Genomic DNA, 22,863 nt, shown 5'->3' with positions numbered 1-22,863 from the left:
GGCTGTCGCGGTCCGCACGTAACTTCCGGTAAACTCCGCTAAGAATAAATAACAACAAAGTTTTTTAAACGTAGTTTATTTATATAACAAGCAAAAAACAACACATAGATTACCTAGGAAACCAAAACATTTGTTATTTTCAACGAGGCATTTGTTCAAGAGATCAGTTTAGCAACTAGTCAGACCATTAAAAAAACGAAACCGGAAGTAAGGTTCGGATCCAGACGTGTATCACGTGCGTCCGATGAAACCGTCATACAGTATTTTTAAGTGTCAATGATTTATGCAAAAATAAATAAATAAATATACATAAAAAAATATATATATATATTTATATTTATGTATATTTATGTATATTTATTTTTGCATAAATCATTGACAATTAATGATTTACGCAATTTATTTACATTGACATAAATAAATAAATAAATAAATATTTATTTATATTTGCATAAATCATTGACACTTAAAAATACTGTAAGTCAATATGTCCGATTGCAATGAAAGGTATGTATATTTATATTTATTTTCAGTGTTTTCAGTTTTAATTTAGTCAGTGTTAATTCTGTTACCAGCAAACTCTGTTTCCAAGGTAAGTATCTGGCAGTCTCTCTCTCTCTCTCTCTCTCTCTCTCTCTCTCTCTCTTTCTCTCTCTTTCCCTCTCTCTCTCTCTCTCTCTCTCTCTCTCTCTCTCTCTCTCTCACACACACACACACACACACACACACACACACACACACACACACACACACACACACACACACACACACACACACACACACACACACACACACAACACATGCATGACTGTCAGAGTTTGACAGTAACAGAACTTACTCTAACTGGACATTGTGATTTTCAGCTATATACTTTTACATAAATATTATATTGTATAATATATCTATAATTTAATTTTCCTTATTTATGCCGCTTTTTAACATCGCATATTTGTTTATCTGGAGGTTTACATTTTCATTGTAGGTGGTTGAACTTTCTGCATCATAGTGTTGCATTGGAGACGCGTTACTGTCTCGCGCAAACGCTCAACAAGTTATCCAAATCTTTTTTGGCACCGTATCATTCAATGATGTCACATCCGTTGCGAAAGACTCGATCTCACGTCGGTTTGTCAGTATCAGCTGGATGCTGAATCCTCACGCGCGTGCGGTCGTAACTTTGGGTAGCGCGCGCTCGATATTGGCTGCACGCGGGAGCTGGCGCAGCGGAGCATCAGGGTAATGATTGTGGATCTATCCGCCCTGTTCGGTTCGGGCATCATCTCCCACACCGAGAACGTGATATTAAGAGCAGAAAAGTGCAATACAAACGGGACAGCATGCATGCTCTTTTCGGTCTATTGAATCTTCTGCTTTTCCTAATTCTCTCCCGACTGTATCCGTCAATGGTAAGTTGTGCTTATGAGCTGCAACCATAAAGATGTAAAGATTGTGATTTTTCTATGCGACGTATACCATACAGCATGAATTTGATGGGGTGCGCAAGCTGGTGCTTTTGAATATAACATATATATTTTGTTTTGAGAGAGACTAAATTATAAATATTTAACATTGCAAACGTGTTGCAGAGAAATAAAATATGTGCACTTGAGGTTCCGTTAATAAACTTAAAAACTTGATAAACCACTTTTTCAGCAAATCAATGCTAAAACAATGTTTAGATGTGCAGATTCATGACGCAGTATTTATGTTATTATTTTATCATGCAGTCGTTATAAATATGATGTATTGCTGTAATTGCACATCTGTTCGTAGTAAATGGGAAACACGTTGCAGTCATTATTTATTATTTTTCTGTTCTGAGAAGTGCTCAGTATTTTTATTTAAGGGCACTCGAAATGCAGCTAAAATATGTGAGTACTTTAGTCATTATCACAAATGTATGCTATAGCATATAATGATATTCAGAATTATGTGCTTTTAATTTTATAGCAACAGTTTGGGCAGCGCACCTTTATTTAATTCAAAATGACAATGTTCATTTGTACAAAGCAAGGTTGAAAAAGAAATGATTGATTCAGTCTGGTATGGAAGTACTTGACTGGTCTGCATAACGCCCAGACCTGAACCCAGCTGAACACCTCTGTTATGACTTGCAGGCTATGAGCCAAATACTCATCACCCAAACCCGTCAATGATTTGTACAGTCATTTTAGCACAAAAAGTCCTTTCAAAAAGTGTTGCAACAAAGATTTAAATTCTTTGAAATGGATTTGTATGGCATAGCATTCATATTTGTTTTGATTGGAATAACTGGAATAGATAAATATGTTTATGTATGCTTAACACCATTTCAGCATCTATATAGCATGGCTGTATTGGTTGTTCACCAGGTTAAAAATGCAGGATTGGTAAATTTAAGATATCCCTCAGTAGGTCAACGTGTGTATAGTTTTTGGACCGTAGAGGGAAATATACCACCACAGTAAATCCATGCGGACACACAGAAAGCCCTCCCGACCCATGCAGGGCTTTAACCAGGGACCTTCTTGCTGTGAGACAAGTGTTTTGTTTGGGGTGGACACTGTGCCGCTTCAAAAATCTTTATAAGGAGTATATTAGTATATAGACTTCTGTCTATAAAGTGTAAGTACAGTAGCTTATCGTATTGAGAGAGGAGCTGTCCACACGGCCGTGGTGCATGTTGTCTGTGTAACTATATGTCATTATGTCGTTGAAAAACATAGAGAGTACTTGTATGCAATGCACATTTTGACCTTCCAGACCACTTAGTAAAACTAAAACTGATTTTGTGTATTATTTCTGTGATCCTTTAATTCACAGTGCCATGTTAGACACATTAAATTAGCACAAATAAAATGATATACAGTAGGCAAAAATGTAATATACTGTATATGTTATATAGGGGAAAGCGGGGCGCAACCTAATGCTTTTGGTCTGTGGAATATCAATCAAACACACAATCAACACACACATCTCTGCTACAAATGAACACTTAAAGTTGTTTTGTGGGACCTACCGTTATCGTAAAATTACACTGAAAGTGACAGGAGTGCAAACGTTACAACTTACCCCATATGGGTTCATTGTTACAAACAGAGGGTTTGTTGTAACACCTGCTAGAAAATTTAGTTTAAACACAAATAATTCACTAAGATTCTGGTGGACATTGTCTATATATCTGCCTATAATAGATATATATCTATACATTCATCCATCCATGATCCATCATCTAACTATCCTTGTATTGTGCATCAATGCACATAAATAGATTTTTTTTAAATGGTTGCACAATTAAGACAAAATTGATATTGTATTAACAGCATTTAAATTGTTTTCATTTCATTATCATTGTATACTGGAGCACACTGTGTTACAACTAATCAGTTACTAGAAGTTGCTGACATGTTTCAAAATGGTACTATGTTTTAGGTTACAAGACAGTGATTAAAATTATTTAGAAATCGAAAAAACATAAGACGAAGAAATTTACTTTTATGCCTCTAAAACAGTCTTTGTTCAGTATCTTAACCAAAACATATCAAAACTTTTCACAATTTCACAGTTCATCTTCTGACAGTAAGCGAAAATGACTAAAAGCACAGATTGCTCGGCCCTGTGTAAATATGTAAAGTTGTAAATTAACCCCACGTTAGTTTGTTCCCCCGCTCACCCCTACATTACAGTATACAAATCCTATACCACAGGATGCATAGTGACTATATTATATAAAAAACTATACCATAATAGGTAATAGTGACTATAAAATCCTTAGAGATGGATGGATTGTTGTTTTTCTGCTGTCTGAATGAATGCCAGCATGATGGGCTTCTAATTGTTCGTGGGATGAGTGATTCATGAAGATTAATTTGACGTGCTGAAATGCGCTTTTTATAGTGACAAATTGCATTACACACCTAGGGGACCCTGCTTTCCAAAGTCAGTGGAGAGAATCTAATTCCAGCCACCGTATAAACCAACAACACATTCAGCATTCGGTAATTAGTTTTCCCCCAATAAACATAGTTTTGGGTGTGCGTAGAAGGCAGGGTAGTGTTGATATTGGTCTTAATGGTGTTAAAATATCTAGACAGTCCAGCTTACTTGTTTAAACCTTATTAAAACTTATTTTGCTGACTATCTGACTTTCTAGCCCAAACATTTTCAATTATGAAAATAAAAAATCTAGTTTAGTTTTTCAATATCTGCCTAACTTGTTGCTGTGTTTACAAAGCCAATAGCAGCAATCAGGTATTAAAAAACTCAATGCACATCGATTTTGCACAACTCAACGCACAAAATATATCATTAAAATAAATAATACACCAAGACATTTTTATTTTGTCCTTGTGCAATATTCATGCTGATTATAGTGGTATGCATGCACGTTGTGCTTACAATTCATATCATGCTTACACAACATAACCAATTCAATCAAAACCTACCAAGCTGATTACTCTACAGATTTCTTTTAAAGACAAATTGCCGGCAGCTATAAAGTAGTCTTATTCTCTCTAGCCGTCTTTCAGAAGTGCACTCACATATGGAGATATGGTCTAGAGGTCAGAAGACTGATTAAATGTGGGACTGCAACCTATTCCTGTCTAATAAACCTGAAAGAGCCCAATTCTGATTTCTCTATACAGTACTTCTACCTGTTCAACTCCAGAATACCTATATTACAGATATATACTGTATGATTTGGTGTGGTATGATATTTGTATTAGCAATATCTGTACTGTCAACCCAATCTCAAGGCAAGTTGTGTTATATTCACAAAATATTTGATTAATTTATTTGTGTTCATGGACACGATTTTCAGCTTTTTTATAGTTTTTTTCCTATTTTTTTATCATTGTCCCTTAGGGTTGGGGTTAGAACGAGTTTCTGTTACATTTCAGACATCCTAACGCCAACCCCAAGCAAAAATAGTTTTAAAATCGGAAGAAAAAATGTAGAAACCAATACATAAAAATACATCCTAACCCAAACCCTAAATCGACAATGATTTAAAAATATGAAAAAACAATGAGAAAAAATGACATGAAAAAGAAAGTCGTGCAACGGACACGAAAAAGTATTTATAGAAATTCGTTCTGAGTGACACAAAAAAGACATTTGTCCTCAATGTCACGAAAAAAGTGGAAAATTGTGTCCATGAACACGAATAAATTAATCAAATATTTTGTGACTATAACACGACTTGCCTTGAGATTGTGTCGGAACTGCATATATAGTAGGGCTCTTTACTAGGGCTGGGTATCGATTCAGATGTTCCAGGGGTGCATTTCTCAAACAACGACATAACTCGTTGCTGAACGACCATAGTACGATGCATCGTTGGAGAAACGAACTACCTTGTCACGAGTGTTTCCCGAAAGCACAGTTACTTTGTCGCACATTCGTCGTTTGACGCATGTTTGTTTAACAACATAGTTGATGATGTCACGTGGAAGGTGAAGTACTAATTAATCTGTGCAAATCGATTTAATGTCAGATTATTGCTGTAAATAACATATATTGCATCGGAAGACTGATTTTGTTATTGTGATTTAGTTATCTGTTGTTTATTTTCAAAATATTTAATTCACGCGCAAGTTCCCTCTTACGTCACTCCTCCCAGGGATTCCCCAGGGTCTTAAAGCTCGTAGTTTTGTGCACATGCGCAGTTTTCAAATGAAGCGCTTTCATTCTGTTTACAAATTAAAAGCCGTAAAATAAAATTTTAATATATTTCTAATGATGGATATAGACTGTACTACATGTTTTTTGCTTATTTTGTTCAAAAGCATGATCAACGTAAGTCTACATATGATAATAACAAGGAACGATGCTTCTAATGACTGGTAAAAAGAGCTGTCGTTCCAACGACACAAGTTAGCGATTTGTTTGCGAATGTTCGTTTGAAATATGGTTTCGGGAAATACCAAATCGTTATACAATGTTAGTAACGATTGAACTTACGATGTTCATTGGCTAATGATGCTTTTGAGAAACGCACCCCAGATCGTTTCGATTTCGATTCACAAACTATCAAATCGATTCGATTTCGGTTCTCGATTCAAGTTTGGATTCCGATTCTCGGTTCGCTTTTTATACTCGATTCTCGATTCAACTTAATGAATATTAATAATAGATTTAATACAAATACTATATTTATAAAAAAGAACAGTAAACAGAAGTTTACAAGTGGGTAATTAATAAAAAGAAATTAAAAGCCACAACACTATCATCGTCGTCTTGCTTGCGAAATCTAAAATGCTTCCATACCTCAGACTTTTTATATGAAGGTGGCATTAAGTCGACAAACACCTGAAACCGCCATTTTAAACACTGAATGAATGAATGAATGACAGGCTTGCCTCTCGCTCCTTGGTAACATCGCGCAAGGCAAAAAAGAGGGAAACATCCATTGGAGAAGACTAGTAATTAGGTTAACGTTAATCTTATGTTCAATGTTTGCGGAAATAAATATGAAAAAAATCGATTCGTGGCCGTCGATTCTGAATCAACCACGTAAAAAAACGATTAATCGAAAAATATATTTTTTTTTTGCCAGCCCTACTCTTTACCCTTATTAGGACCTGTTTACACGAGAACGCTCGAGGCTGAAAACGTAAAAGTATTTTATCGGATGTGACGGCGTTTTGGTAGCCTGGCTCCGCCCTCCTACGTGCTTCCGCTTAGTTTTCATTTCGCTTTAGTACTACGTCTGGGACTGCTCCGTAGAGTTTTGTTTTCTCCTGCAAAAATCTGCAGGACCAATCAGCAAACAGAGGGGGGTGGCTAAGAACGATGACGTTGAGGTCGTCGTGCGTCAGTTTGAGTTGTAGTTCAGTAATGGCAGCGGAGAAAGACGTGAGAAAATCTATTCGGTCCGTTGTTGCAAAACTGCCGAATATACAGAAGTTAAAGCCGGAGCAAGAGTTATCTAAGTTTTGTTTGCTAAGTTTTGTTCGTCTGATTATTCTTACTTGTTGTTTCCGGCCGGTTTCGGTGCATGATATACGTCTCGACCACACGTTAGCAATTGGTTATGGCAGATTCAGACTGACTCTGGGCAGATCCAATCGTTTTAAACTTCAAAAGAGGACCCTCCTTAACGGAAGTAACGCTTTGCAATGGAGCGTGGTTTGTGACTCTCTGTACAAATGAAATGAATGTACGAGAGTCTGGTTGGACCAGGCTAGCGTTTTGGGGCTTAAAAATGCAAAAAAACACCCTCCAGAGTGGAAATCTTAAAAACGCTCTACCGTCGCATTCCTGTCTAAAGGGTAAAAACGCAAAACTCTGCTTATGGTGACTCTTGTACTTGTTTTCGTCACAGGCATGCGCCAGTTCAGGAAAATAACAACAAACATGTCGGATTATTTCCATACGTTGGACCTTAAAGTTGCCATAGTAGCTCTGATAAATATACAAGAGTCTTTCCAACAGTTGTACGAAATGTTCACAGCTAGTATTACTGCTCAGAGAAGGCAAATTAATTACCTCCATCAAATTGTTAATGCGCCAATTCATTGGAGGCAAACCAGACGGCTTTGGGCGAGACCTGGGAGAACAAGGAAGAAGGTTGTACGCAGGCGTGTGGATTTGGTGTTGTTGTGTGTCAGTGCTTCACATTGCCACCTAGCCGCCTGGAGTGTATACTACATCGAATATCACACACTTTTGCGTCATCATATGCACGCAGATTTCCCCCTCAAAACGCTTGTATAAACGCGGAATAAAAAGTGATAATGCAACGCCACTTTTGCGGTTTCTCTTCAGATCATTTTCGTGTAAACGTAGCCTTAGTTTGTTAATCTTGATTGGTGTAGTTACCATGTATCTCTCTAGACAGACAGACAGAAATATCCAAATGGTCTTTTCTTCTCCTGTATCAATGCATCTCACAACCCTCAGTGCCACCACATAAATAGCCAACACAGGTCTTACTGCTATAATAAATAACACAAGCAACAGGCAAAGGCTTTAAAATACTAAACAGGTGTTGTTTATTTCAGCGGTTAACTGCACCAAATACTGGTGGTGAGAGCAGAACATTGGGGGACCTTGTTGTTTCAATCACAGTACAACTATCACATATGCATTCAGTATTGTGTAAGCACACCCACTAACAACCAGATGCGTCTAACTGCTTGTCAAAACATAAGTGGTTTAAAATGTTTCAGTTTAGTCATCACAGACAATGCCACTTTTTTCCATCAAGAACAAAATGTGATTCTGTTTAAAAAACATAATTATCAGTACCTGTACGTCATGTTGTATTTTCAGACCTCTGCCTGGTGAGTTGTTTTCGGACAAAATATACACAATGAGGCCTGAGACCACTGGAGAACATCATTCTGATTTACATTTTTCTAATTTGTGGTCGTGCCTGTGAAAACCCAGATTAATGTGATTTACATAAAATCATCCTACATAATGAAAAGAACAATATAACCTTGATATATTCAACATCGAATGAGAAAAGCCATTTACAAAGATTTAAATTAAAGTGAAATCAGTGATTGAAATCAAACTTAAAGGATTAGTCAATTTTCTTAAAAAAAAAAAAAATCAGATAATTTACTCATGTCATCCAAAATGTTGATTTCTTTCTTTGTTCAGTCGAGAAGAAATTATGTTTTTTGAGGAAAACATTCCAGGATTTTTCTCATTTTAATGGACTTTAATGGACCCCAATACTTAACAGTTTTAATGGAGTTTAAAATTGCAGTTTTAAACAATCCCAAACGAGGCACAATGGTCTTATCTAGTGAAACGATTTTTGCCAAGAAAAAAAATTCACTTTTAAACCACAACTTCTCCTCCTCCTCCGGCCGTGTGACGAGCCAGCATGACCTCATGTAATACGTCATCACGTCAAGAGGTCACACCACAGGTTTCATATATGTAACACGTGACCTTTCGACGTCATTACGCAATTACGTGAAGTCGCGCTGGCTTGACACACAGCCGAGGAAGAAGATAAGTTGTGGTTTAAAAGTGCATATTTTTTATTTTTCTTGCCAAAAATGACAATCGTTTCGCTAGATAAGACCCTTATGCCTCATTTGGGATCGTTTAGAGTTCTTTAAAACTGCAATTTTAAACTGCATTAAAACTGTTAAGTGTTGGGGTCCATTAGAAAAGTCCTGGAATGTTTTCCTCAAAAAGCATAATTTCTTCTCGACTGAACAAAGAAAGAGATCAACATTTTGGATGACATGGTGGTGAGTAAATTAAATCTGAATGTTTTTTTTTTAAGAAAATGGACTAATACTTTAAATCTTAAGCCTTTAGTTTTGTGCAAAGCCACATGATCCATCATGATATCCCAGTATGATTTTGAATGTTACAAAGAAGAACATATTGTGTGTCCCCAAATAATAGATGTATGCATACTGTCACACATGTAGACACTTCATGTAAGGAGCATGGCAGAAAAATCCAAATAAAGTAAGTCATAAAATAAGGCAGTCATGGATGATGGCAGTAAATTCAGTTTGTGCGTCTATGCACGCTATCACATGGTACGCCTCTATGCCCAGCCAAAAAGCTTATCAGTTTGTCCTCTCACGTGAATCCTCTGAAACATCCTTTTCTATCCTTTCAATCCCTAACCGAATCCTTTCTTCCTTTATGTTTTTGATTTGTTTGTTTTTAAGTCCTATTTGTTTGTCTTTTGTTACTCATCGTGCATACCATATCAAAGACTCGACTGTACAAATTATACGTCGAAGCCTGGGAATTGGATCAGTTTTAGCACAAGTGGATAACATCAGCATTATGCTGACTGGCAGTGACACGCCCACATTTATGATGTCACTGGGTACTCAGGTCTACCAGCAGACAGATTTCCAATAGATAAAAGTGGTTGTACAGTGTGGCCCTTTTGACTTTCAGTCAACCTAAGCGATTTACTTCATTCATCTTACAAGAAACTGCTGTCTGGGGTGCAATAGCAGTCTGTTATTGCCTGTAGAAGCATGCCTTTAACTGATAGGAAGACCCTGCACATCCTTCATACAAAAAAGTAACATTGAATTTTTTTGTTAATGGTGATCTCAAGGCTGCATGTGAGAAAGGATTTATATTCTTTCCTCAGTGGATAAAGCATATGCATCATATTCCTTACCACAGCATATAGTCAGCTAAGATATAGGGGGGCTTAGATGTCCATTTGTATGGGGTACAGTATGCAAGAATATTTGAAGAGTTTGGTTCCAAAACGCAATAAACGCCATTTTTGAAAAAAATGAGTTACTGCCAAAATCAGCATTATATCAGGTCAGTAGTTAAAAGTAAATTCTTAATTTTACGCAAAATCCAATATCCGCCGTGTTATTCTGTCATCTTTTCTCCCTTTTTTCCCAAAATGCGACAAACGCCACTTCCCCTTTTTTACAGAACGCAATAACTCCATTTCTGATATTACAGCCCACCGTTCACGCAATGTAAACAAACAATGGCGGACGCGCTGAGTACACGGAGTCCTGGTTTTCCTCATCTACTTTGTACTACGTGATCAACAAACAAAACAAAATAATACTTTAATTGCATCGCTAAACCTGTGATGGTTTTCTGTGATGGGAAAGAAACGTAAGCCATCAACAGCTAATAATTTCCCTGAGAGGCACTCGGGAGACGGGTGCTTGTTCTCCCGACAGCATCAAGCTTCTCATGCTAACACATTGACCCCAGAGGATCTTATGAAAAACTTTCCATTATTTTACTCAAAGTCAATGAAAATCGAGCAGGACCAAAAACATTTTACAGCTGATCTCTGTGAAAGACGTTAAGCGAAGACGTCAAGTAACCGCAATGACAGTGATCTTAATATGACAACGTAAGTGTTTTGATTAATAACATTAATGTTTATATTTTTAATTAGTGTGTACAACTAGTCAACTAAATGAATATAACATGGCAAAGATGAATGCACATTTATATAGGCTATTGATTCAATAGATTTATAGCATTTTGAATAAAAACTTGTCATGGATTTATTGCATTTTGTGGAAAAAATAATCCGTTTTTATAATAAATCTTTGAAAATCAACTTATGGATTTGAATTTTTTATGTTTTTATAACCTAAAGATGCTGTGTGAAAGTTTGTAACAGAAAATAGTTGTTTTCATCTTGTCACTTTCTTGGTATAGAAAACACGTTTTTACCAAAATTTGTCAAAATGGATTTATTGCGTTTTGGAACCAAACTCTTCATTTCTACACCTTTTTTATTTACATACTGCATGAATATACCAACAGTGATTATATGGACGGAACAGAATATCTTTTTTTCATATTACTGAAGCTACAACTAAAACATTTTAAAGGGGTCATAGCATGATAATTTGACTTTTTAAGTGTTATAATTGGATCCCCAGTGCATCTATCAACATAGAAAATGTGAAAAATATCACCTAGTAACTTAATTTTGGTAAGCCATTCTTTGCAAGCATGTAAAAAATTTGTTCATTCAGATTTCGCCTGTTTTGTGAGGTAGGTAGCGAGTCTTTTTTCCAATAATACCACCTATTAACTCTTTCCCTGCCAATGTCGAGAATTTCCGGCTTTCCGCAATACTGCTATTGTCCACCTGGTGTACAACCGGAAGTAACGCCCACAACCCGGAAGTAACGCCTCACGTGAAAGAGAAAGAACTTTGTGTATGTTTTAAAGATCGCTCTGCATCTGATCTCTATTAAAGGTCATTCGCAAAAATTGAATTTACCCAGCTTTTGCTTAAAATTTGGTGTTTTTGAAGAAACTTACCCATATTTGAGAGGTGATAAAAAGAGAAATAATGAATATAGGACATTATTTCTTTTTTTCTTTTGAAAGCAGAGCGTCTGTTCTTTCATTTGATATATTGTATGTTTATATATTTAACATTTTCTGTAAGGCATTCAACTTTTGTGAAAATCATGAAAAATGCTGGCACTGGCTGGCAATTTTTTTTAAAAACGCTGGTGGGGAAAGAGTTAATCTGCACTATCCAACCACGGCACTGCCATTTGGTGCAGACAGAAAGAGAGAGAGAAAAAAATCTTGACAGCACATTTGAAGTTCAATTGCAACAAACCACCATCATTGTGATCAGTGTTTGTATTTCATCAGCTCATTTGCATTTTAAAGGACACACCCAAAAATGGCGCATTTTTGCTTGCACCTACACAATGGGAATTTTAACATGCTATAATAAATTATCTGTGGGGTATTTTAAGATAAAACTTTACATACGCACTCTGGGGAGGCCAACGACTTATTTTAAATCTTCAAAAAAAACCTCATAATATGACCCCTTTAACTTTTAAAGTTTTTATTACTATAGTTTAAAATGACAAATTAAAAACTCTACCCTTCACAGTTCTAGTAATTCGATGCATGGTGAATATTGATAGTTATTTTAACTTTCCAGTTTCCTTAAGTGTTTTGAATGCACCCAAATAGCCTTATTACACGGCTCTCTGGCATGCTTGATTCTGATTGGTCAGTTGAGACATTTGCAGGTTCGTTCTTTTCAAATAATAACCGCTCCAAAGTAATAACGCATAGCCGGTACTACTTGTACGATTTAAATCGCTCCGCGCCAATAAAGATTACTGTTTGGCGCCATTTTGTGACAAACACTGGACAACCACAATTAAGAATGGAAAATTTAGACATTAATTTTAACAAGTACGGAAAAAACAAAACATTTAAACAGTGGATAGAAGAACGAACAACGACAAGACACGGAGAGCTTACTGAGACTGAACTTGACAAAATAGAGCATGACAGCTACGAAGCCAACACACAAAAAAATACAGAATGGGCATTAAAACTTCTCAAAGACAGGCTTCGCGTCAGGTCCTGATCACACTGTCGGGGCTTATTTCCCGATAACTACCGGCTGCCTCTACATTATCCCTTACATAATGTTCATACAATATTAACAAATGTATTAGCCAAAGTTTTCTAGATTTACGTCCTTTTTTTTAGTAAAGCCATTTAGCAAGAACCACTAATGTCCACAAGTTTGCCCACAAATTTTAAGCACAGATGTTCACTCAATAGAGTTATGAAATATTCAATACTTGAGTTATTGTGTTGTGTATATATAAGGAAAATTGGCTAATTCAATGCCACAGCATGTACATCAGTTCCCACAGTGTCGCAGCACACACAATACACTTCTAGATAAATATATATGAATCCATTAAAAATGAACATAAGCATTTAAGCATTTAGCAGATGCTTTTAGGCAAAGCGACTTACAAAAGTGAAGAAAAGAACAAAGTGATTTGTCTTATGGAGCCAACTACATGAAAAGTGCTATACAAATTTACTTTATGCTTACAAACCTGTTTAGAGAGAGAGAGAGAAAAGGGAAAAAAATTAAGTTGTACCTATATGCATTCAAAAAGTTCCTGTCAGATATGGGAAATAAGTTTATGGGGCTGTTTCCCGGACAGGGATTAGACTAGTCCTAGACTAAAATAAATGTAAGAGCTGTCCAAACTGAAAACAACTTGCACTGACATATCTTAAAATACATCAGTGCCTGTCCATAGGGGTGGTTTCCCGGACAGAGATGTCAAACATGTCTTACTAAAAACATTACTTGTGTGCATTTTGAGGCAAAACAAAGGGCACTGGTGTATTTTAAGATATAAGTTGTTTTCAGTTGGGATAGCTCTTACATTTGTTTTAGTACACTTAAAGATGTGTTAATTTTAACACACTGTTTTGTGTTATCCCATTTAACACATTATGTGTTATTTTAACATGTTATGTGTCATTTCGTGTTGATTTTGAGTTCAAATAAATAGAAGGGACAACAGAAGATGTGTTAAAACAACACAAAGTGTGTTGTTCCAAAAATAACATAGAGATGTGGTAAGTTAAGGACAACACATCTAGTGTGTTGTCCTTAACTTAACACATCTCTATGTTAAGTTATATTCGTTTTAAGAGTGTATAGGACTAGTCTAATCCCTGTCCGGGAAACTGCCTCAAAATGTTTTAGATGTTTTTGGAATGTGGTAAGGGATGCTCTTGACCGGCGAACATGGATTAACAACATTTGCTGCCTTTTATTATTATTATTATTATTGTTGTTGTTTAAAACATACTTTTGTCATTGTGGCCTTTAAAATGTTTTTTAAAAACAATGATTTTAGTGCACCCCTTCGCATGCAGCCCCCCTTTTTGCACCCCTGCAGATATTAAAGTATTTGTGTTTCTGCAGACGATCGGTCCAAAGGAGGGATGGCAGGTGTACAGTTCAGCACAGGATGCAGACGGGCGCTGTATCTGCACTGTGGTTGCACCCGAACAAAACCTCTGCTCCAGGGACGCCAAGAGCAGACAGCTTCGACAGCTACTGGAGAAGGTGTCCTTCATAAACACACATCTCTCTCTCTCTCTCTCTCTCTCTCTCTCTCTCTCTCTCTCTCTCTCTCTCTCTCTCTCTCTTTTCGGAGTTGCACTGTGCTTTTCAAATACACTGTATTAGCGCTGGGCGATATACTGAAAACACAGTAATTCAATTAGGGGTGTGCCGTGTGCGATATTGGAAAAACATTTATATTTGGATAAAACCTATGATTTTGTCGATAGCCATAACAGACAATATTTTGAATCCTTCAAAAATGTTTTTTGTGAAAGTCTTATATTGTTCTAGCTCCCTTTTACAGCATATTAATATGATTAAGGTTAATGCTGGTTTTATTAATCAAACAGTAACCTTATCATTGGCTGATAAGCATTCAAGTAAACAGGACTAAACAGTAGCGTACTTGAAACAAAAAGTCAGAAAATGCAAACTTTCATCAAACGCAGCATAAGTAGTGATGCACAGCTTTACGTGATGGCTTAACGCTTTAAAGGTGGGGTGCATGAAATAAAAAAAACACTTTGGAAAAGGGAGTCGGGCAGACTACCAAAACACACTTATAGCCAGTCAGCAGTAAGAGGTGTGCTACTAACCGACATCGTTGCCTGGGTTGCGTATCTGTGGGGCGGGTCTATCTGTGGGGCGGGTGTAGATTCTATTGGGGTAGGGGCGTGTTTATTTAGGTGATTTCTAATATCAACATTGGCTTTTAGAGATCATGCACTCCGCCTTTAAAGCAACACTAAAGACTTATTGCTCTTTGCTCCCCCTACAGGTTAGAAGCGTAATTGTTCATTACCACTGTCGTAAATACTGCAGCATAGCTGGCTCTGATTGGATTGTAGGTCTGCCGTAAAGCAAGTTTTTGTAGTTTTCACTCGAACTACAGGACCACTACCCGACGGTTGGAAACTTCTTTAGTGCGGTTTTGGCCGATAGAGGGCTGCAAAGCGAATGTGAAAGTGCCATTCACCCTGTTTTGTGTGGATGAACCACTGAAACTTTTTTGGAAACGTTATTTTAAGGTAAAAAAAACTCTTTGGTGTTGCTTTAATGTAGCGAGTTTATCTTCAGCCATTTTACACTGTTATGTTTATATTAGTTCATTGTTCATATTGATGAGCTTATAGTCCATTTGAAAATATTATTTCGATTGAACTTACTGTGTTTGTCAGAAAAACTTTACCTGTCGTTGTTCTCTGGCGTGTGTTCGCATGCGTCCCCGCTCGTGAGTGACAGACATGAGATAAAGCTCGGCTGCCCCGTGACAGAAATTGCAAAGAGCACGATCGTCTAAATCGTATTAAAAATTAATATGACGTTGATTTTTCTAGCAAAACACACGCCGCAATCAAATGTGCTGCTACACCACGCTCTGAAAACACATGCAAATTGAATTTGTGGGCACTGAGGCTGGTTTTTGAAAAGCAAGATACATTCAATAATATAATTTTGCACATCGTTAAAACAATAATATTATAAAACAATATTATCACAAACAATATATCTTGCACACCCTTAATTTCAATATTGTGCAGCATTTTGATAATCTTTAATAGTGCATCAAAGTATGTTTTTTGGTTCTACAAATGCTCCTTAACAGTGATGCCTAAGAAGAACCATGTAAAGAACCCTTTTCCACTACAAAGAACATTTTGTGAAACAGAAAGGTTCAGATATTAAAATCCCCATGAAATCAAAACTGTCAATACTTATTTTATAAAGGAATATTGCTGTGTTCATAATTAACAATTAATCTGTCTGGATCATTATTTTTTTTTTAATTCATGTGCCCTCATAAACTTTAAAGAGCACCTATTGTCCGATTCACGTTTTTAAATTTCCTTTGGTGTGTAAGTGTGTATTAGTACATGTTAAAAATATGCAAAAGGTACAAATCCCAAAGTAAATGATGCGACTTTGATGGACCCCAACATGTAACAGTTTTAATGCAGTTTAAAATTGCAGTTTCAACTGAGTTTCAAAGGACTCTAAACGATCCCTAACAAGGCATAAGGGTCTTATCTAGCAAAACGATTGTCATTTTTGACAAGAAAAATAAAAAATATGCACTTTTAAACCACAACTTCTCATCTATCTCCGGTCCTGTGACGCGCCAGCACGATCTCAAGTAATTGCGTAATGTCGTGGAAAGGTCACGTGTTACAAATATGAAACGCACATTTGCAGACCATTTTAAACAATAAACTGACACAAAGACATTAATTAGTATCACACCACATACAACAACGTCGAAACGGTCCTCTTTCTCCACACTTGTACACTGGGGCGTAGTTTCACATATGTCATCCGTGACCTCTTGATGTGATGATGTATTGCGTGAGGTCGCGCTGGCACGTCACAGGACCGGAGATAGACGAGAAGTTGTGGTTTAAAAGTGCATATTTTTTATTTTTCTTGTCCTTGTTAACTCAGTTGAAACTGCAATTTTTAACTACTTTAAAACTGTTACGTGTTGGGGTCCATTAAAGTCCATTAAAATAAAAAAATCCTGGAATGTTTTCCTCAAAAAACATAATTTCTTCTCGACTGAACAAAAAAAGACATGGATGACATGGTGGTGAGCAAATCATCCGGACTCCTTTTTTTTTTTTAAGAAAATGGACCAATCCTTTAATCCCGCCAAGTTCATCATACGAAAGTAAAGTTGATTGCAACTTTCTGTTCACTAAGACTTTAAAAGTTTTTTATGAAACCATACAGCCAAAAACTATTCCTTTATGGCATTGTGTAGCACATTTATTTATTTAAAAGTGTAAAACAGTTGAAATCCAGTCAAAATAGTGAACTGTACTCGTTGTACACACGGGCAATTGTACACATGGGCTTTCTTTAACTGAATTTTAAAGAGACTCCATTAAAACATCTCTGTCTTTATGCTCTTATACTCATGAGTGAGAAGGAGAAGATGAGTAACTAGCCTCATGAGATGGTATTTAGGAAACTTAATGGCCAAATAAAAAGCACATTAAAATCATTACAATCTTCACAGAGTTGCTTAATAGTACATTGCCAGAAAAAGCAAGAGGGAATATATTATGATTTTATGAATATGCAATATATCACCAGTCCCTGCTGTACACTGACAGATATAACTCTCTGTCTTTCTCTCTCTTTCTATTCTGTGTCTCACACACACACACACACACAAAAGCCCACCATTTGGCGTGCATGTGTATATTGTGTTCAACTAATGTACTGTTTTACCTCAGGGCAACTGCAGCTCACCACTAATATATATAATATATATAATATAATATATATATCTGCATATAGCTGATGGTGCTTCCACTATGTTAGGGAGAGGTTGATTTTATGCGGGGTCATTAATACCTGATTTTATGATAAATGATACATGCCTGAATTCAGCAGGAGCCTGACTGCCATTAATATTGATATGTACATTGATTAACGCCTCTATTTTTTCTAAACCTTGGAAAAGGCTGTGCCCACAGAGAAGAAATCTCATTTATGATTTATAGATGCTTTCTTGACTGTCAAGGTAGCTAATCGGACCATTTGACAGCAATAAACATTGTGAGATTGACGCAACCATTTTTTATCAACCCCTTTTTAAAAATTAATTAACTGGAGTCAATATATTTATACGGGTCAGTGATGCGATTTCAGAAATAGTGTACCTCATACATGTTATGGTTAAAGCAGTTGTTTACAATTATTACTTCACTTCTTGACATCATCTAACATGTAAGATTTTACAAATTTCTTCGCAATGGTACATAAGCAGTTCATGCAATTTGCGCACAATATGTTGTCGATGTGTCTGTAGTAAATTCGTCACGTCGTTGTGTGTTACAGGTGCAGAACATGTCGCAATCTATTGAAGTTCTGAATCTCCGGACACAGCGAGATTTCCAGTATGTCATGAAAATGGAAAATCAGATGAAAGGGTTACGGACCAAATTCCGGCAAATCGAAGAGGACAGGAAAACCATAATGGCTAGGAACTTTAAGGTAGGATTTTATACTGTAATGTGAGGTTGCGTAGATCTGCTGATGGAAATGCAAATGTGAGAAACATCAAAGGTTAAATATACGATTTCACAATAGCTGCATAATGGAATGTGTATTACAAATGGCACTGCGCATCAGTATGTGTGTGCGTGTGTCTACAGGAGCTGAAGGACCGCATGGATGAACTCCAGCCATTGATTCCAGTGCTAGAGCAGTACAAAACAGACGCTAAACTGATCTCGCAGTTCAAAGAGGAAATCAGAAATCTGTCTGTGGTGCTAACAGGCATCCAAGAGGAGCTGGGTGCCTACGACTATGAGCAGCTCTACCAGAGAGTCATCAGTCTGGACAGCCGCCTGCGAAACTGCATGAGCAAACTCAGTAAGAACAACAAGCAATGATTTCACTTTGAAACTGTTGCAGCATCAAAAACTGTTACGCAATTTTTTGTAATAAATTATATACAAGTGATAATTAAAACAGAACAAACAGTAGGTAGATAAACTTAAATGAAAGCTGTCATTTGTGGTTTTAATGATGCTAATTATCCTGCAAATTGACTAAATGACAAATGGTTTAGAAAAATTATATACCATTTAAGTAGACTATCTTTATATATTGTTTCCCCAATAAAACAATGATCTAGGTTTGCACCTTCAGATGAAATGACAGATACTTCTTCTGACACCTGTTCGTTTCTTAAAATGGTTTAAATAAGATGTTACAGATTTAGTCCGAGAGCTGTCTGACCCTCCATTAAAAATGTATGTACGGTATACTGTCCATGTCCAGAAAGGTAATAAAAACATCATCAAAGTAGTCCATGTGACATCAGTGGGTCAGTTAGAATTTGTTGAAGCATCCAAAATCCATTGTGGTCATTCATGTCTGTAGTGGCTGCAAAAAAATAAATTCTTATAGATCCTTATAGCATCCTTCACTTCCCTAAATTTGGAATTGCTGTTTTGGAAATGTATGTTTAAGTTCATACTGCTTATCAAAGTTTTGCAGCATTTCTTTAAAAATGCTGTTTTCCACCATATTGAATGGCATTGTGATGTATCGCATTACACTGTTAGTTAAGGAGCGCCATCTGATATGGTCTCGTTAATACAGGCGCTGCAGCTCCCCCTTGTGTTTTTTAGAGAGATATGCAATCATTGCGGTGATCTGAAATCATCGCAATGAGGTCAAACAATCGCGATGAGACGATTATATAATCATTGTGACAGCACTAATTGAGATTTCTATTTCTAATGTTGGTTTCTATTTATTAACTCTTAAATACCTAGAAGGTTGTACTGTATAATTTTTTTTTTATTGAGATTTACATATCATCTGAATCCTGAATAAATAAGCTGTGCATTAATGTTATAATTGGACAACTATTTGAAAATGTGGAATCTGAGGGTGCAGAAAAAATTGAAATATTAAGAAAATTGCCTTTAACGTTGTCCAAACGAAGTCTTTAGCAACACATATTACTAATGCTAAATACATGTTTTATATAATTACAGTAAGAATTATGGAACATGATCTTTACTTAATATCATTAATTAATTTTGGCATAAAAAAATCTATAATTTTGACCCAAACAATGTATTGTTGGCTTTTGCTACAAATGTGCTACTTAGGACTGGTTTTGTGGTTCAGGGTCACATTTATTGACTAGAGATTTAATGACCTTTAGTCCATTATACATTGAAATCGGCTCCACATTATATAATGATTAGTTCCAGTCCTTGATTCTGATTGGTTAAGCAAACGTATATGCAAAACATTTTGTTGCTGTTCACAGTCTGTCATGTTTTTTCCAGCTTTTAGTGATTTTAAGTCATAAAAGTTATATATTTTTTATAAATATGTTTTTTGCTTTAAAAGTTTTATTGTGTGGAAATTGTGCATTGACTCCGCTTCGCATTGGCCCAACAATTATTCGACAATACAGCACAGCAGTTTCTTCTATTGTCAAGTACATTTATTTTTATTCAAATTTAGATTTCAGTAGAGACTGTAAAAACAAAAATACAGACTTGTTTGACCAAACCAGTGATTTAATAAAAATTATGTTTTTTCATATCACAACACCTGATATTCTTATGATAATGTGATAAAAACATTATTAATAGGCTGTTTAGGCAAATTGATCAGATGTTCCAGTATGCTATTAATATCTCTGATATCTCTAATTCAAATGTAGGAAAAATTTGTTGCACTAAGCTAGTGCATTATTAAAGGAAAACACCACAGTTTTTCAATATTTTACTATGTTCTTACCTCAACTTAGACAAATGAATACATACCTACCATTTTCAATGCGTGCACTTCATCTTTGCACAGCGCGTCGTGAATGTGTTAGCGTTTAGCCTAGCCTCATTCATTCCTATGGCTCCAAAAAAAAAGTTTTATTTTGTTCCCCCATACTTACTCTTTAACTATTCATGTAACAGTCTTTAAACAGGGAAAACATGGAAGTGTTTGGTGGCTTATAAATTCATCCCTGTTTGGATCCTAAGGAATGAATGGGGCTAGGCTAAATGCTAACACATTCACGACGTGCGGTACAAAGATGAAGTATACACATTGAAAAAAGATAGACAAATTAATACATACCTAATTTGAGGTAAGAACATAGTAAAATATTAAAAAACGGTGGTGTTTTCCTTTTAAGAATCAGTGAGCAATAGAATTGCTTTTTATGACTGTTTTAGTTCCAAAGGGTGACCATTATGATGCTAAATAATAAAATGATTCATTGCTTGTTCATTTCCAGCATGTGGAAAATTAATGAAAATCACCGGCCCTGTAACCATCAAGACATCTGGCACCCGGTTTGGCGCATGGATGACTGACCCACTTGCTTCATCGCGAAACAACAGGGTGAGTTTTATAGGGGGCGGAATTCATCTACATCTGACTAATGAATGTATTTTAATTGATTTCTTCATTTTAAGAAATAAGTAACAACCCATTCGCATCCAGTGTAAAACAATTTAGTTTAATCTCCATTTGTAATTCTATGCAGGTTTGGTACATGGACACCTACACAAACAGCAAGGTGGTCAGGGAGTACAAAAACAGTGATGATTTTGTCTCCGGGTTGGAGTCGCGAACCTATTACCTTCCCTTCAAATGGGCTGGAACCAACCACGTGGTGTACAACGGCTCTTTATATTACAACAAAGAACAGAGCAACATCATCGTCAAGTACAGCTTCGAGACCGGACGGGTTCTGGCTCAACGCGCCCTGGAATACGCCGGCTTCCATAACGTCTACCCCTACACCTGGGGCGGCTTCTCGGACATCGATCTGATGGCCGACGAGCTGGGTTTGTGGGCCGTGTACGCCACCAATCAGAACGCGGGGAATATTGTCATTTCTCAGCTGGAACCTGAAACGCTCGAGGTTCTCCAGACGTGGAACACGGAATACGCCAAAAGGAACGCCGGTGAGTCCTTCATGATCTGCGGAACACTTTACATCACCAACTCCCATCTAACCGGAGCCAAGGTGTATTATTCTTACAATACAAAGACTTCCACGTATGAGTACATAGACATACCGTTTCACAATCAGTACTTTCACATCTCCATGCTTGATTACAACGCTCGAGAGCGAGCGCTGTACGCTTGGAACAATGGACACCAAGTCATATTCAACGTTACGCTTTTTCACGTCATTAAGACCGAAGATGATTCATAATGGACTGTTTGAATTTATGCTATTTTGTACTCATTCATGGATCTTCTATAAGCAATTGAAACATGGATTTTAGTTCATCATAACTATGCCACAGACTGTTGACATGAGCATCATTCTGCGACTCGATGATGAATTTACATACATTTTCTCATACAATAACTGCTCTTACTAGGCCTTACTCGCAATATTTCACTACATGAGCCACAGACCGATTGCTCTACTGCATGAATGTCTGTTTGTCATTTGTTATAAAGTTACAATATGTGGTCTTTGTTCTTTTTGTTATATTGCTTTAGTGGCGTAAAGAATTAAGATTTTCCAGCCCCGTCTGATAATCTCCCACTTTGTCATGTTTAGTTGTACGAACCGTAGAGATCTGAATATGAATCTGTGTAAACAACTGTAACCTTCATTGTCACTGTGAGAAGATATGTTTTATATTAAATCTAGAACAAAACAATCCATCAACGAACATCCGTAGATGTTAATAATACGAGGGAAAAGCCATGTGCGACACCGAGGAATTTCAGCGGGATTCGGCATCAAATCACAGAGGTTATAATGAGGTCTGATGATTGTGACAAAGCCGAGCACGGTTGCGTTCTCATTCACTTACGAGTTGCCCTTGATGACTCTGAATGCTGTCCTCTGGCACTTTCAATCAAGATCAAGGGCGTGAGAGGGGGAAGGGAGGGGGAAGCACGATTCCAAATTCTCTGCAATTTCCTCTCCCTTCATGTCTGCGTCAGGTCTCCCTGTCAAGGGTACGAGGAATTTAAATGCATCGCCGTTGATTTAGTTTTGGGAATAGATCACC

At 36.7% G+C, this 22,863-nt stretch overlaps 1 protein-coding gene across 1 annotated transcript; it reads left to right on the top strand.

The window, feature by feature from the left end:
• Nucleotides 1-944: 944 nt before the first annotated feature.
• On the top strand, nt 945-22,508 carry olfm3a (olfactomedin 3a). Its single transcript, XM_055182510.2, has 6 exons — nt 945-1,406; nt 14,201-14,344; nt 18,188-18,343; nt 18,505-18,724; nt 21,117-21,223; nt 21,369-22,508. Exons 1-6 carry the CDS (start codon nt 1,338-1,340, stop codon nt 22,044-22,046), a joined length of 1,374 nt encoding a protein of 457 aa, XP_055038485.2. The 5' UTR covers nt 945-1,337; the 3' UTR covers nt 22,047-22,508.
• The last annotated feature ends 355 nt before the right edge of the window (nt 22,509-22,863 follow it).

This window comes from Misgurnus anguillicaudatus, chromosome 25, assembly GCF_027580225.2.
Source record: "Misgurnus anguillicaudatus chromosome 25, ASM2758022v2, whole genome shotgun sequence".
In the NCBI taxonomy this organism is placed as follows: domain Eukaryota; kingdom Metazoa; phylum Chordata; class Actinopteri; order Cypriniformes; family Cobitidae; genus Misgurnus; species Misgurnus anguillicaudatus.
The sequence above is the reverse complement of the archived record's forward strand: the minus strand, read 5'-3'. Positions and strand labels throughout refer to the sequence as shown.